This window comes from Trifolium pratense, linkage group LG7 (genome assembly GCF_020283565.1).
Source record: "Trifolium pratense cultivar HEN17-A07 linkage group LG7, ARS_RC_1.1, whole genome shotgun sequence".
Taxonomy (NCBI): Eukaryota; Viridiplantae; Streptophyta; class Magnoliopsida; order Fabales; family Fabaceae; genus Trifolium; species Trifolium pratense.
In genome coordinates this window covers 36,288,667-36,303,073 of record NC_060065.1, presented here as the reverse complement: position 1 = coordinate 36,303,073, position 14,407 = coordinate 36,288,667, and the positions used below count along the sequence as shown (strand labels likewise).

General features: G+C 31.0%; 1 protein-coding gene across 1 annotated transcript; it reads left to right on the top strand.

The window, feature by feature from the left end:
• Positions 1 to 10,345: 10,345 nt before the first annotated feature.
• On the top strand, positions 10,346 to 11,845 carry LOC123895717 (pyridoxal 5'-phosphate synthase subunit PDX1.3). Its single transcript, XM_045946204.1, has one exon. It carries the CDS (start codon positions 10,525 to 10,527, stop codon positions 11,458 to 11,460), a length of 936 nt encoding a protein of 311 aa, XP_045802160.1. The 5' UTR covers positions 10,346 to 10,524; the 3' UTR covers positions 11,461 to 11,845.
• The last annotated feature ends 2,562 nt before the right edge of the window (positions 11,846 to 14,407 follow it).

Here is a 14,407-nt window from a genome sequence, read left to right as displayed (position 1 = left end):
TGTTTGGCTTTACTATCTTTTGGATCGATAATTTATAATTTTGCTGTTAATTTGTTTCTTTTTTTAGTGTCTTTTCAGCAAATTTTAGTTTTTAGTTATACATATACACTTAAAATACAGTTGATATACATCATATATACATCATTTTTTTATTTTGAGAAATGATATTGTTACACACTTTTTTACACAATACATTCGTACATGTGTAATATTATTTTTTAATACTCTATTTTCTTTTTTATCTCTTAATTTTTCTCTCACTATACCGTCTTTCACCATCGTCCTGCCACCGCTTCAACTCTCTCTCTCTCTCTCACACACACTTGAGTTCTCTCACTTGCTCTCTCTTGAGTTTTGACCACTGTTTCTCACTCAACGAATCTCTCTCTATCCCTTTCTCATTGTTCTCTCTTTTCTATGACCACTCTAATTCTCTCACTCATGGCTCTCTTCTCCGATTATCCTTTCACACTCACCGGATATTTGAAATGGGTCTTATAAAAAGGGAAAAAAAATCCAAAGACAAATTTATATTTTTGGGATAGAGGTGGTATATTTTTAACAAAGAGACGTGACAATGTTTTTTGCCAATTTGGATAACGTGTTTGTTGAACAAGAACATTAGGCTCAAGTGCTTAATAAGTTACCCCTAATATAAAATATATATATATATATATATATATATATATATATATATATATATATATATATATATATATATATATATATATATATATATATATATATAAGCGAGAACAATTATAACTCTAAAGTGTTTGCCCTCAAAATATAGTATAAACTATTTTTCTCTCCACGAGAACATGACTAAAGATTGCGTACATCTAAACATGACTAAGGACTGTCGATTTCATAGGAGCCACGAGAACGTGACTAAATATTGCGTACATCTGAAGGTCGCAATCGACTCATTCAACGAGGACATATGCGACAATATATAGGGAAGAACGACAATCCGAGGAAGAAAACAAACAAGATTCAGAAAGTTGTTGAGGAGGTAACCTCCGTAAAAGAAAACAACATCAACATGCTTGTTGCTATCGACATTTGACGGCCTAAAGATTTCCTCTGTTCCTTCGCAGAAGGCGAGGAGGAATTGATGAAACACTCGCTGCTTACATGGGCACATGGAAGAAATTCCCAAAAGTCTTGGTCATCTCTTGAGGCAGATTCAATAGTTGGACTATTAGATATGTTAGAAAAATTTTTTTGAAGAACTGGTGAGTGTATGTTCGGCTCAACCAAGAACCTCTTTAGAAGAAAAAGGGTTCATCCCCTTAACCTTCTACAATGAGGAGGTTTCTAGAGAACCCCCAAATTACCAAATCCCTCGGCACGTAAGGGCTTTCATGGCCAACTTTGACGCCCACAAAATCCTTGTTGACCGATGGAGCTCTTGCGAAATCATGTACAACATGCTTTTTAAAACTCTCCAACTTACAGAGAAAAAATTAGTCCCATATTAGAGCTAATCTGCAAGACTTTAACGGATCTACAATAAAACCACCTACTATATCAATTGGTCGATCAATTACTTTATTGTTCTAGTTGTTAAAATGATTTCTAGAAACATTACATGGATAAAAACCATTTATTAATTTTCGGTTTGAACAAAGTCTAGTGTGTACCTTTTTAACAATCTAAAAAGTTTCTTGCGAGAGACTTTTAACGTTGTGCAACAAAATTTTGTGGATCATTTTAAAACCTCGCCTTCTCCTAAATATTAGAACGCAACTCATCCCCTTGTAACAATCGTCAAAATTAGAAAGGGTTGTACATATATGGATAAAGATTAAAGAATGGTGGGCACACTTAAAGAAAAAAAAAAACTATTGAAATAGTGGGCACTATCATTTTTGTGTTTTTTTTTTTAAGCTAGTAAGTTTGGTCTAGTGACGAGGGGTTTGAGTAGCAATAGGTCCTAGATTCGATCCTCAGCTTTGTAAACAAAAAAAATATATCATGTTTTTTTTATTTCCATTCATATTGTTCATTTAATTATGTGTTTAAAACAAGACTGGGAATTGTAAAAAATAGTAACTAATTATTTGACGAGTTTGCTATTTGCACCTCTGTTATTCTCATAAGTTTGCATGAGTTTTCTTAATTTATATTTTGGAAAACTCAAGTTTCATCACAAAGATACTTATAAATTACCCATTAAACAAGAATATGTTATTATTATAAGAAAAAAAGAGAGGTGATTTTCCATAAATTACCCATTAGTTGAACTTTTGATCTTATTATTTAAGAAATTAAAATCTCTTATCAATTAATTGGTCCATATTATTTTTTTACAATGAAGTTGAGAATCCAACCTAGTACCTCTAATATACTTATTAAGAAGTCTCATATCGGTTGTTAGATGGTCTGAATGTTTGTTTGTAAGTTAGAGCAATACTCACATTACAAGCCAATTTTGTAGGGTTGAGTTAGACTCAACATGTAATTCTAAGATGGTATCAGAGTCACTCCACAATCCGTTGAACCACCTATTATCAGGTTTTTTCGTTATAGGGTCACCCACCGTTTATATCGATACACCAAATCCAATAGTGTTGGGCATGAGAGAGTATGTTAAAAAGTCTCACATCGGTTGCAAGATAGTCTGAATGTGTGTTTATATAAGTTAGCGCAACCATCCTCTTAGAAACTGATTTTGTAGGATTTAATTAGGTCCAATATCTCCATTCTAAGAATACTTTTCAAATCTCGCAACATTAGTCGGTGACTTTAGTATTTTCATATTTGGTCAAGTATAATGTTATCTCTTTTCCTTCTGTTTGGTTCTATGAAAAGAAAATGGGAGGAAATAAAATTACGCAAACTAATGCATGAACTTGGACTAAAGTTAGTCTAAATTCATACATTAGTTTGCGTAATTTTATTTCCTCCCACTTTCTTCCGATAGAACTAAACGGGTTACTTTCTTTCCTAATTCAAACAAAGCCTACATACCCTAAAAATATAATATTCAAAAAAATAATAATTAATCTGTCCAGATTCTCACTCACAAAGTTAAAACTGGTTGTAAAAAAAAAAGTTGAAGAACTTGTGAGAAAACAGTCGCAAGTTCAATATAATATTCAATCTAGCTTCATTAAAATATGACTAAAAGATTAAGATGGCTAATAGTGAGAGGACTTGATTACCAATAAAAGAAAAATTAGAGCTGGTCCGTCCAAATTGAGTCAAAGAAAACAAAGATTTGGAGACGAAAGAGACTGTGAAATTTAATATGCTGATTTTGTCATCATGCGGCCAAATCACATGGCTAAGAAAATAAATTTGATTATTATGATTTCATGACGTAATTAATTAGCAAGTGGAGCCAACGAAAATTAATGATTTTTTTTTTTTTAAAGTATCCGGCCTAAAGATCAATTGATTTAAGAGGCTAATTATCGTCCACAAGCAACTTCATTTAGAATCAGAGTTTTTACTTTGTATGGTATTAGACTAATCCATCAAAATTGACATCTTAGAAAGACCTTGAAAATTGAGTTTCTAATAAGTTGCTAAGAAAATTGTTAAGAATTTGACTTAGTGTGAGTTGAACTTATATTATTGGTGTTGGAACGTAGGACGATCCTCGTAAGTGAAAAAGCAGATGAAAAAAAATGGTTCAAGGATTAAGATTAGACAATTGAGCTGTTTAAAACATAAATAAATAAATAACTGATTTCTGAAAAAGATTAGACAGTGTAGTGAACCGAATATTAGTGAAAACAAAAAAACAAATAAATTAAACAATTAAAAAACCATAAGAGAAAAAAATTAAGAGAGTTATTTCTCGTGTTGGAACTCAGGACTTCCATGATTTATAATGTGTAAATATCTCTCATGTTTTTTAAATTTTGAGATCTTTTATGGTGTTACTCTAACAAATCTCCAAAACCGGCTCTCTTAAATTTTTATTTTTTTGTTTTCACCACAATTATTTGATTAACTAGACCTTTAATATGGTTCGAGAGATAATTTTGACATCATTTATACAATATAAGAAAATTGATTGTTCTGGAAAGATCAAAACTGCCCTTATTTTAGAAACTGTCAAGTGTCCCATTGAAGGGTATTAGATGTCCAAAAATAATGTAACTGAACTAAAGTGAGTCATATAACTAATTCATTATACTTTATATCAAAATATTGATATCAAAAATATGAAAAAATATAGAATGTTTTTGATTTCTAAGGGAATGGGTTTTTCGTAGTTTCCATTCAAATAAAAATAAAAATAAACAATGTTGAAACTATAACTATGTAGTTTTGAAACCAAGTCATTTTTAATGTTGTGAGAGTAAAAGTCACTTTTGAATCAAGCCAAATGCAAAACGGCTCCAATCCAGTTAGAAAGGAATTATTAGACCATCTCCAATGGTGTAGTACATATTAGGTATTTATGGTACTTATTAGGTACTATATATGGAGCACAAAACATTTTAGTACCAAATAGGTACCAATTCTCAAATAAGCACTCTCTCTCTCATATTACTTAATAGAATTTGTGGGACCCATTTATAATGATGTAGAGTTATTGATGAGATGTGTAGTTATTTGTGGGATCGGTTTAGAATTTTTTAAGAGGTGCTGAGTTGGAAAGATTGAGTACTTATTAGGTACTATAATTAAAAAATTACTCCCTCCGGTCCTTTTTATAAGGAACACTTAGGGCAAAAAAATTGGTCATTTTTATAAGAAACTTTGACCAATTTTCAAATATTTTAAATGTTCAATTTCACTTATGTCCTTATTTATTATCAGAGAGAATTTAAAACTAAGTAAGTTAGTTGAATAAAGAGTAATTAAATAAGGGTATACATGGAATAAATTTAAATTTATAAGAGTATTAAATAAAAATAACTATGTTAAATATGTTTTCTTGATTTGTGTGATTTTGTCAAAGTGTTCCTTATAAAAAGGACCGGAGAAAGTATAAATGAATAATGTGTACACGCGAGACCCACTTAGGTACCCAAAATTGGATTTCTCAATTGTAAATGCTCTTAAGTTTGCAAGAAAATACACTTGTGACATGTTTTCCTTTTCCCAATGTCTAGCCAAATTTGAAATTCAATTTTTTTTCCTTTTTTCACTTATTCAAAATTCTATTTCATCTTCATTCAGTTACTTTTCTTTCTCTCACATTTTTTTTTCTTTCTAATATGTACTCCCTCCGTCCCAAATAATAAGGAAAAATTGGTTAAAGAAAGTTGATGTATTTGGTTAAAAATTTGGACAAAATACATTAACTTTGTTTGACCAATTTTCCCTTATATTTTGGGACAGAGGGAGTATTTTCTACACTGTTCATCTTCTTTCTGTCTAAAAGGATCTTCTTTCTCATTCAAGAAATTTAAAACACCACTTACACTATTCATCTTCATTAAGTAAGTTATTTTTTCTCCATTCTTCTTTCTAATTTTTTAGAATATACTCTAATATTTTTATTTTTTCTAAACTTCATTTTTGTGTCTTTCCATTTTGCAGGAAAAGAAGAACGCTGGAAAGGTAACAGGATCAAACTCATTTTTATTGTCAAGTAATTAATAATTCAAAATAGAGAGAAAATATATAGATTCAAAACTACTTAAGTTTTGTGCACTGTTCTTACTCCAAATGATAAATAGAGAATATGAATGAATCATGAATGATATAACGCAGGAAGAGAGTATGAGAAAAAGTATAAGAGGTTATTAATTATTCAACAAATCGTTTTATTATATGATAAAAAACAACTTTGAAGCTTTATTAATAAAATCAAAATAAAAAACAATTGTGTTAGTGTTCTGTGAGCAAAAAATTTCCACTCTGTGGTGTCTTCAAAAAGTTTCTCCCACCATGATGAGACATAATTTTTTACTATTATTAAAATATAAAATTAGAGTATAAAATAAATAAACTTATTTTAAAGGAACAACTAAAAAAATAAACAAATGGAGCCTATTGTGAGGCTAGCCTGCTACTTATTTTAAGTGACTTAACAAGTCACATCGGACTTCAAAAATATTAAAATTGATTTAATAATTAATATTTTATACGGGAGGAGTTATAACTGACATAAATTTTAACTATCATATACGGGATAAACTATTACTGATCAAAATTTTAAAATAATTATCATATAAATTTAATTATCGTATACGAGACAAATTATCATTGATAAAAATTTCAAGGATTAGTATGGAAAAATACCATAACTATAATTGGAAAAAACAATTATGCCAAGGATCAAGTTTCACACATTGATATGAAGATCTGTTCAACATAAAAGTCTTTCATACATATTTTTGTCAAAAAAAGTAAATAAATTCATACATATTTTAAATGAGGTTAAAGAATAACTGCTATAATTTTCATTTATACCTAAATTTATAATTTTCTATTCACAAATCTTAACTTCAAAAATCTTAACTGTGCGTCGCATTCCGTATCACACGGGTCTATTAATAGTCTTTCTTAAATTCTTTATACATGTGTGTGAGAGATTCCATGTCTTTATATTTTTATTAAAAAAATAATAATTAGTAGGTTGAGGTTTTTTTGACTAAATTAGTAGGTTGAGGTTGAGGAGTGAACATGTTGAATACGATTTCTCCTCTAAAAATATTTTAATTTTGATGATATTTCTGTGGGGAATGAAACCAATAAAGATTGGATACGAGAGGCCCCCCTTGATTCTTTTAATTTATCCCATTCTCCTCCCAAGCCTAATGAAAGCGTCTTGAGTCTTGACAATTGCTATCTCTCCCGTTTCATTTATACAATATTAAAGATATTATTTGAAGATTAAAATATTGACAATGTATAAATTAAATTATGCATCATTTATAATTATTGGTTTGATATGAAAAGGGAAAGAAAAAAAAAATTGTAACTACACTAAGTTCACAAAAATCACATTGCCACACTAATTTTATCAAATTTATGTATGGCTCATTCAAATGGAGTTTGTAGTCAATATTTGAGTGATCACAGGGAAGTGGATCACCTCGTGAGGCAACACTGGTGCACTTTGGTTATGTATGCAAAGAAATAAAAATAAGGAAGTGGCGATAATAGAGAAAAATATGATGTGAGAGATAGACATGTAAAAAGCACCACTGAGTACGATTGACACAAAGCAAATGACAGCAGATGATTCAGATCCGTGATCACAATCTAATCTACATAGTGCATACCGATGAAAATTGTTTGGAATAATTTGACATTTATGGTTTTATAATAAAGGAGATCATGTTAGCTGTAACTAGTGCCGAGACATTAATTAAGAATACTAAAAAAAGTAATTTTTATATTGAAAATAGCATATTTTGTATTTTGAAAATATATATTGCAAAAATTTCAATTCTAAATTACTATATTATGTTGCTTCAAAAAAAAAATTACTATATTATATTCTTTAACTAATCTCATAGACAATAGTTATTTAAAATTAGTTAGAATTTTCTATTTATTTAATATGAAAATATTTTCTTTTTATTATTTAACTCGTGTCGGAACTTTAATTTTTTTTTCTCTCTTTGTTGGATTACTAGTAGGGTGTTCATGGATACATATGACATGCTCAACCTGATGACTCAACCCGTATTTTATCAGCATATATGGTAAGACATGCTGACATGATATACGAGTTGCCACATGTGTGTTAATTTAGTCAAAATTAGTAGTGAGCCAACCTTTTATAAAAGAGCTAAAGTTAAAGGTCTAAGAATGTTATTATAAAAGTTAATAGATCAAAGCTAAGAGAGAAAAATGTAATTTAACAATAATTCTTAGATAACAATAGACCAACAAAACTAAAATTGATCAGTGCAATATATTTGTATATTGTTGAAGCAAATTATTGCAAAAGATAAAATTGACTATCCCCATGTACAATATGTTTATATCATTGACACATTAGTATTTCAGAAACTATAGAATATAAGAGGATTGGCACTCACATATTTATTGCAACTTGTAAGCAAAATCCTTGATAATAGTTTTCGTGAGATTAATTCAGTTGGTAGGAACATCGCACTATATGTGTAGGAGTTCGGGTTCGAACTCGGGACACTCTACTTATTCACATTTAAGGTGAATTTTCTAGCCACTACGCTATTTAACAAAAAAATAAATAAATCCTTGATAACATTTCTTAATTATTTCATTTTCCTTTCAAATAAAACTATTTAACCATCCCGCTTCACTATAGTTGCAAATGATTGAACTTGACCTTGTCCATGATGATGATTAGCACTAATAATAGAATTTTTAACAGTAAAAAGGAAAAATGATAACCCGTTCCATGTATTCGCTCTTTCCTTGTTAGCAAAATTAACAGTCCTTGTTTGAATACATATGATGATATGGTAACAAATCTAAAGGTTCAATGCACAAACGCAACCACAACAAATAGGATCGATATTTTTTCCATTTTTTATTCTTTCTATTTTCTTTATTATTATATTATTACTTAAAAAAAATACAATACATTTAGGAGAGAGAAAAATGTGATCGTTCACTTCACATTTATGGTCCGTCTGATGAACTTGACTTCATTGGTTTTCGTAATTTTTTTTCTCGCTCTTTCTTTCCAGTCAATCAAAGCGACTTTACTGTCCATTAGAGTCATTACTATCATCATACAGAGTATATATTAATTGAAACTATTGTTACTGATGAAATGCAGTAAAAAAATGTTATAAAAGACAATAGGCTTAAATGCACTTTTGGTCCCCCTATTTTCAAAAAAATGAAGTTTTGGTCCCCCTATTTTAAAAACCAACTTTTTAGTCCCCCTATTTTCATTTTTTTTTGAGTTTTGATCCCCCATCCTATTTTGGGGTTAATTTTGTTGATGTGGCCTTGTAACTAATGATGTGGCAACATTCATGTGGACAAATTTAATATTCATGTCATTATTATATATTTTTAAATTCAATAAAACTTTATTTATAAAATATTTTAATTGTTAGAATTATATATTCAACTAAAATAATAATTGTTAAATCTTATAAAATATGAAATTTGAAACCCTAATTATCAAACCTTCAACTACTAGAATTTTATTCACCGTCGGAGAGAATCCTTCCTTATGGATTTCACTAATCCTATGGTTTCCGTTCAAACTCAACAATTTTTGGATTTTTAAAAACGAAAAGAAATTAGAGATGATTTTGTGTTTCAATAGAAATTACTCATACTCTTTAAACTATCTATGACTTTGAATGAGTTTGAATGAAAACCCAAAAATTGTTTTAAGTTTGAAGTTTAATTCTAGATTGGTTTTATATAAAGTTGGATGATGGTGAAAGTTGAAGGTTCTTGAAACACAAAACTTGCTTTTAATATGCAATTGTTTGATATGAATCAAAGAGGATCATGTCCATGTTGTGATTGTTTGTTTTTTCTTAGGTTTAATAAATTTGAGGTTGTGAATTTTTGGATTTTTTATTTTAATGAACTTTCTTAGGTTTAATTAAATTATTTTATAAAATAAGTTTTATTGAATTAAAAACAAATAATGACATGGATATTAAATTTGTCCACGTGGACACTGATATGCATTAGTGACAATGTCACGTCAACAAAATTAGCCTTAAAATGGAATGGGGGATCAAAACTCAAAAAAAAATTAAAATTGGGGGACTAAAAAGTTGGTTTTTAAAATAGGGGACCAAAACTTCATTTTTTTGAAAATAGGGGGATCAAAAGTGCATTTAAGCCAAGACAATATTATACGGCATAAGAAAAAGGAAAATAACGTTATTGGACATTTATAATATTTGATAATAAAATGGGTTAAATATATTTTTGGTCCCTATAATTTTTTAGAACTTTTCTTTTAATCTCTAAATTTTTTTTCGCACTTTTTGGTCCTAAAAAATTTTCTATCACAACTTTTGGTCCCTACTTTTAATCAAACTCTTGTATACTTTCATATTTTTGAATGATTTTTTATATTTATGTTTATAATACATTCATTTTTGTTGACCACTTTTGCTTATATTTTGGGACGGAGAGAGTATTTTACAAAAAATTGTCTCTGAGAGAGACAAAAATTATAATGAAAGTTGAACGGTTTTTAAATCTAACAAAGTGGAACGAAAGTTGTTATGTGAAATTGTGAAGTTCTTATTTTGTTAGCCAATCAAAAAATATACCCATTATAGTGAATAAGTGAAGCGTCTGATGTTCCGAGTCCCCGACTCTTGCCTATAAAAATTATTATTACTTTATTGTTTTTTTTTTTTTTAAATAATAATTTTTCATTATTATTTTTAGTACAAATACAATTTTTTGAATAAATATTATTATTATTATTATTATTACGAGCACCACAAAGGTGAGTGTAATGCGTGGCTAGATATGATTCGAAGAAGTGAAGGCAAGTATCAATCGTAAGAGATTTTCGCACTACTTAACCCTCCTCTCATCTCATTGCCCCCAATCCCTCACCTCACTCATCTTTCTCTAATTCATTTCTTCAAACACCTTACACGCATAACTAACAAAACAACAATGGAAGGATCTGGAGTCGTAACCGTTTACGGCAACGGCGCTATCACCGAAACAACAAAAAAATCCTCTCCTTTCTCCGTCAAAGTCGGTCTCGCTCAAATGCTCCGCGGCGGCGTCATCATGGATGTCGTTAACGCCGAACAAGCCCGTATTGCTGAAGAAGCCGGCGCATGCGCCGTCATGGCTCTCGAACGTGTCCCCGCCGACATCCGTGCTCAAGGCGGCGTCGCTCGTATGAGCGACCCTCAACTCATCAAAGAAATCAAACAAGCTGTTACCATCCCCGTCATGGCCAAAGCCAGAATCGGCCATTTCGTTGAAGCTCAGATCCTCGAAGCTATCGGAATCGATTACGTCGATGAAAGTGAAGTCCTAACTCTCGCTGATGAAGACAATCACATCAACAAGCACAATTTCCGTATCCCTTTTGTTTGCGGTTGTCGTAACCTCGGTGAAGCTCTTCGCCGTATTCGTGAAGGTGCAGCGATGATTCGTACCAAAGGTGAAGCTGGTACTGGTAACATCATTGAAGCTGTTCGTCATGTTCGTTCTGTTTTGGGTGACATTAGGGTTTTAAGAAACATGGATGATGATGAAGTTTTCACTTTTGCTAAGAAAATTGCTGCACCTTATGATCTTGTTATGCAGACTAAGCAACTTGGAAGGCTTCCTGTTGTTCAATTTGCTGCTGGTGGTGTTGCTACACCGGCCGATGCTGCTTTGATGATGCAGCTTGGCTGTGATGGTGTTTTTGTTGGTTCTGGTGTTTTCAAGAGTGGTGACCCGGCGAAACGTGCAAGGGCTATTGTTCAAGCTGTTACTCATTACAGTGATCCTGGGATTTTGGCTGAGGTTAGTTGTGGATTGGGTGAAGCTATGGTTGGTCTTAATTTGACTGATCATAATGTTGAAAGGTTTGCTAATCGATCTGAATGATTTTCGATTCAATGATGATTTGATTCGATGTTGATGATCGATGATGATGATGGTACTCTTTCGCATAGCAATTCTATTTGAAAGGGTTTTATGATGTTATTTTACTAGTGCTTTTTAGTTGTTTTTTTTATCTTATATTTCATTTTAATAAGGTTGTTACGTTTTGTGTTGGAACTGTGTTAGGTGGAAAAATTTGAACAAAAAAGGAACTAGCCTGTTTTGGCTTGTAATATGATGATGACACTTGTTTTAGACATCCAAGTTTATTATATAGTGTTTGATCTAGTATGTATGTTGAGTCAGTTGATTCATCATCATAAACTAGAACCATTCTTGTTGGAATATTGAATTCTATTGTTAAATTGGATGTTTATCTTTTGCTCAATTGATTATATTTCAAGCCCTTTTCCTTATGGTTACAACCAAATACTTAAAAACAATTTTTGTTTTGGGTGGCTTTTGATATATTTATGCAGAAATTGGTCCTGTCTAAAGATGAAAAATCACAATGTTTTTTAACTTTGTATGCCTTGTTTTATTCTAGTTTTAATAATATTCATTAGTATAAATTAAAATTCATGTGGTATAATCTGCCTTCTTTTAACCTCATTACCAAATGTTAACTTTGAGTATATGTAGTTCAAGTATGTGATTTGTGTTCAAAAATTACAAAATGACAAATTTATATTGGGTGAAGCAGAATGGGTTGCGGTACTTAGTTTATGTTTGGTATCATAGTAAGTATGTCAGAATCATGGTGATCCAACGTGATTCTGTAGAAGGCTAGAAGCTACAAAGTGTGACATTTGGAAAATCTACCGTGATTTTGTTACCGTGATACCAAACATACCATAGGGAATTAGGTCTGTGAATATATGTGTAGAGCAATGATATTAGACGTCCTACAAAGAGCAATGATATTAGATATACAAATTCGACACCGTATAAAATTACACAGAGATTGTTGTTGGTCGTACAGTACTACTGTAGCTCTATGTTTTTTAGGGTATGCTAAACAGTGTCCCAAACACTTGTTAAGCATACACAGCTATATATATATTTTCCACTTTATGCTTGGTCGTAAACAGTCATCATGTCACACATATTTGCATTTCTAGATGTCAAGGAAACATAGTTTTGGGTGCTCTACACTTAAGTGCATAGTATTTGGTTTTGCAGAAAGATTTGTTGAATAATTGCCTTTGGTAAAAACTACACAAAGCTTCATCAAAATTATGTGTTTTTGTAGTTTGCATTTTGCTAAACTCATCATTAGTTCAAACAAGCACAAAGAGTTCTGTTCTGTTGTTCTGTTCTGCATGCTGGTAGATTTGGATAAGGATCCACTGCAGTCCAATTTTCCTGTAGTTTCTGAAATTAACAAACAAAGTTGCTCAGGCCAATTCACCTACAATATGAATGAATATGTTGACAGCAGGCAAGTCAATCCATTTTACATGGATTCTCAATTCTCATACACTGCCTTAGGATTCTCACCCTACCCGAATATTCTACCCCCACGAAAGCATCTTGATCTGACTCAAGATTTTATTTGAATCAAAATACAACAGGTCACAGTATATACTTTCACTTTGCCACACTTGTTCCCTCCAAATAAAAGAGCCATGCAACAGGATCATGAATAAACTATCATCCACACCTTGTAGGATAAAGATCCAACATATATAAAGCAAAAACAAATATCTTAGTCTTGCTCACTATTGTATGGCCCTGAATTATTTTATATATTTATCTTCATGTGCCAAAAATATTCTCCCATATTTCTGATGGCTGCTTAAACAAATCCTCAATTGGATTCCCTTTCTAAAAGTAGGCGGCGAAGGCTCAACTCAACATGTAAAGGAGAAAACCACTTGCATAATACATACAAAATAATACAATAAAAAATGCAGATTCAACTAATTTTTCATTTGATAGTAAAATAGTGTAAGACCTTGTGATTCACTAGGACTTACGCAATATTAGTGGCGTATCTAAGACGCTGAGTCAGGGTATGTGAACTATTTAACATAAATTAAAATTCATGTGGTATAAGTATAATCTATCTCGTTTTTATCTTATCACCAAATGTTAACTTTGAGTGTATATAATTCAAGTTTGTAAATTGATGAAATGAGATAACCAAATGGATATTTTATATTGCGTGAAGCAGAAGAAGGGAACGTGGAACTTATTGTTGGAATCAGTCTGATCTCTGAATATTTGTTGTTTTCATTTGTAATTAGTGTTTCACAATTGAACAGGTAAGGTAACAAAGCTTAAAACTTGTGTATGACAATTTTTGCTTTGTTTCGAAGCAGGGAAAAAACAGCACCATGAGCAGTGGTCACAGTCCATTACTTTAGCCCTATTTATTTATTTATTTTTAATTTATCTTTATAATAAAGCATGGATACACTATTTTTCACTATACAGTCATCATTATGTCACACACAAAAATGTGGTACCACTAGTTTTACAAAGTGGGGTATTATGTGGTCTTTAATTTCTGGACTAGATAAGATGCTAGTAATGATTGTTTCTATGGTGTAAACATAGTACTGTCAAGATCTTCTCAATATATGATAGACACAAATGAGAAATAGGTAAAATCCATTTTCAAAATTATTTTTAAACATAGTTTCTATGAAACTCTCATTTGTGTATGTATCCTTCAAAAACAGAATTCTTCATTCCTTTTGAAAAAAAAAAAAGAGATCAAAACTTGTGTAAATGCATTTTTTTCCTTGACAACAGGCAAGCCAATCCGTTAACACACTCCATTGGGGCTTATGATATCTGGCCAGCTCCATTTAACATTTCTTTGTTCCATTTATAGTTTTCTTTACCTTGCATTTCTTTCTGTCGCCATTTAGCAGTTTTTCAACTCCAAACTACTTTTCTCCCTCATGTTTTGAGGAAAAATAGAGAAACAGGCCTACTCTCT

What these genes read in the sequence shown, in the direction of transcription:
- LOC123895717 (XM_045946204.1), top strand. Translation starts at nt 10,525, where the DNA reads ATGGAAGGATCTGGAGTCGTAACCGTTTACGGCAACGGCGCTATCACC.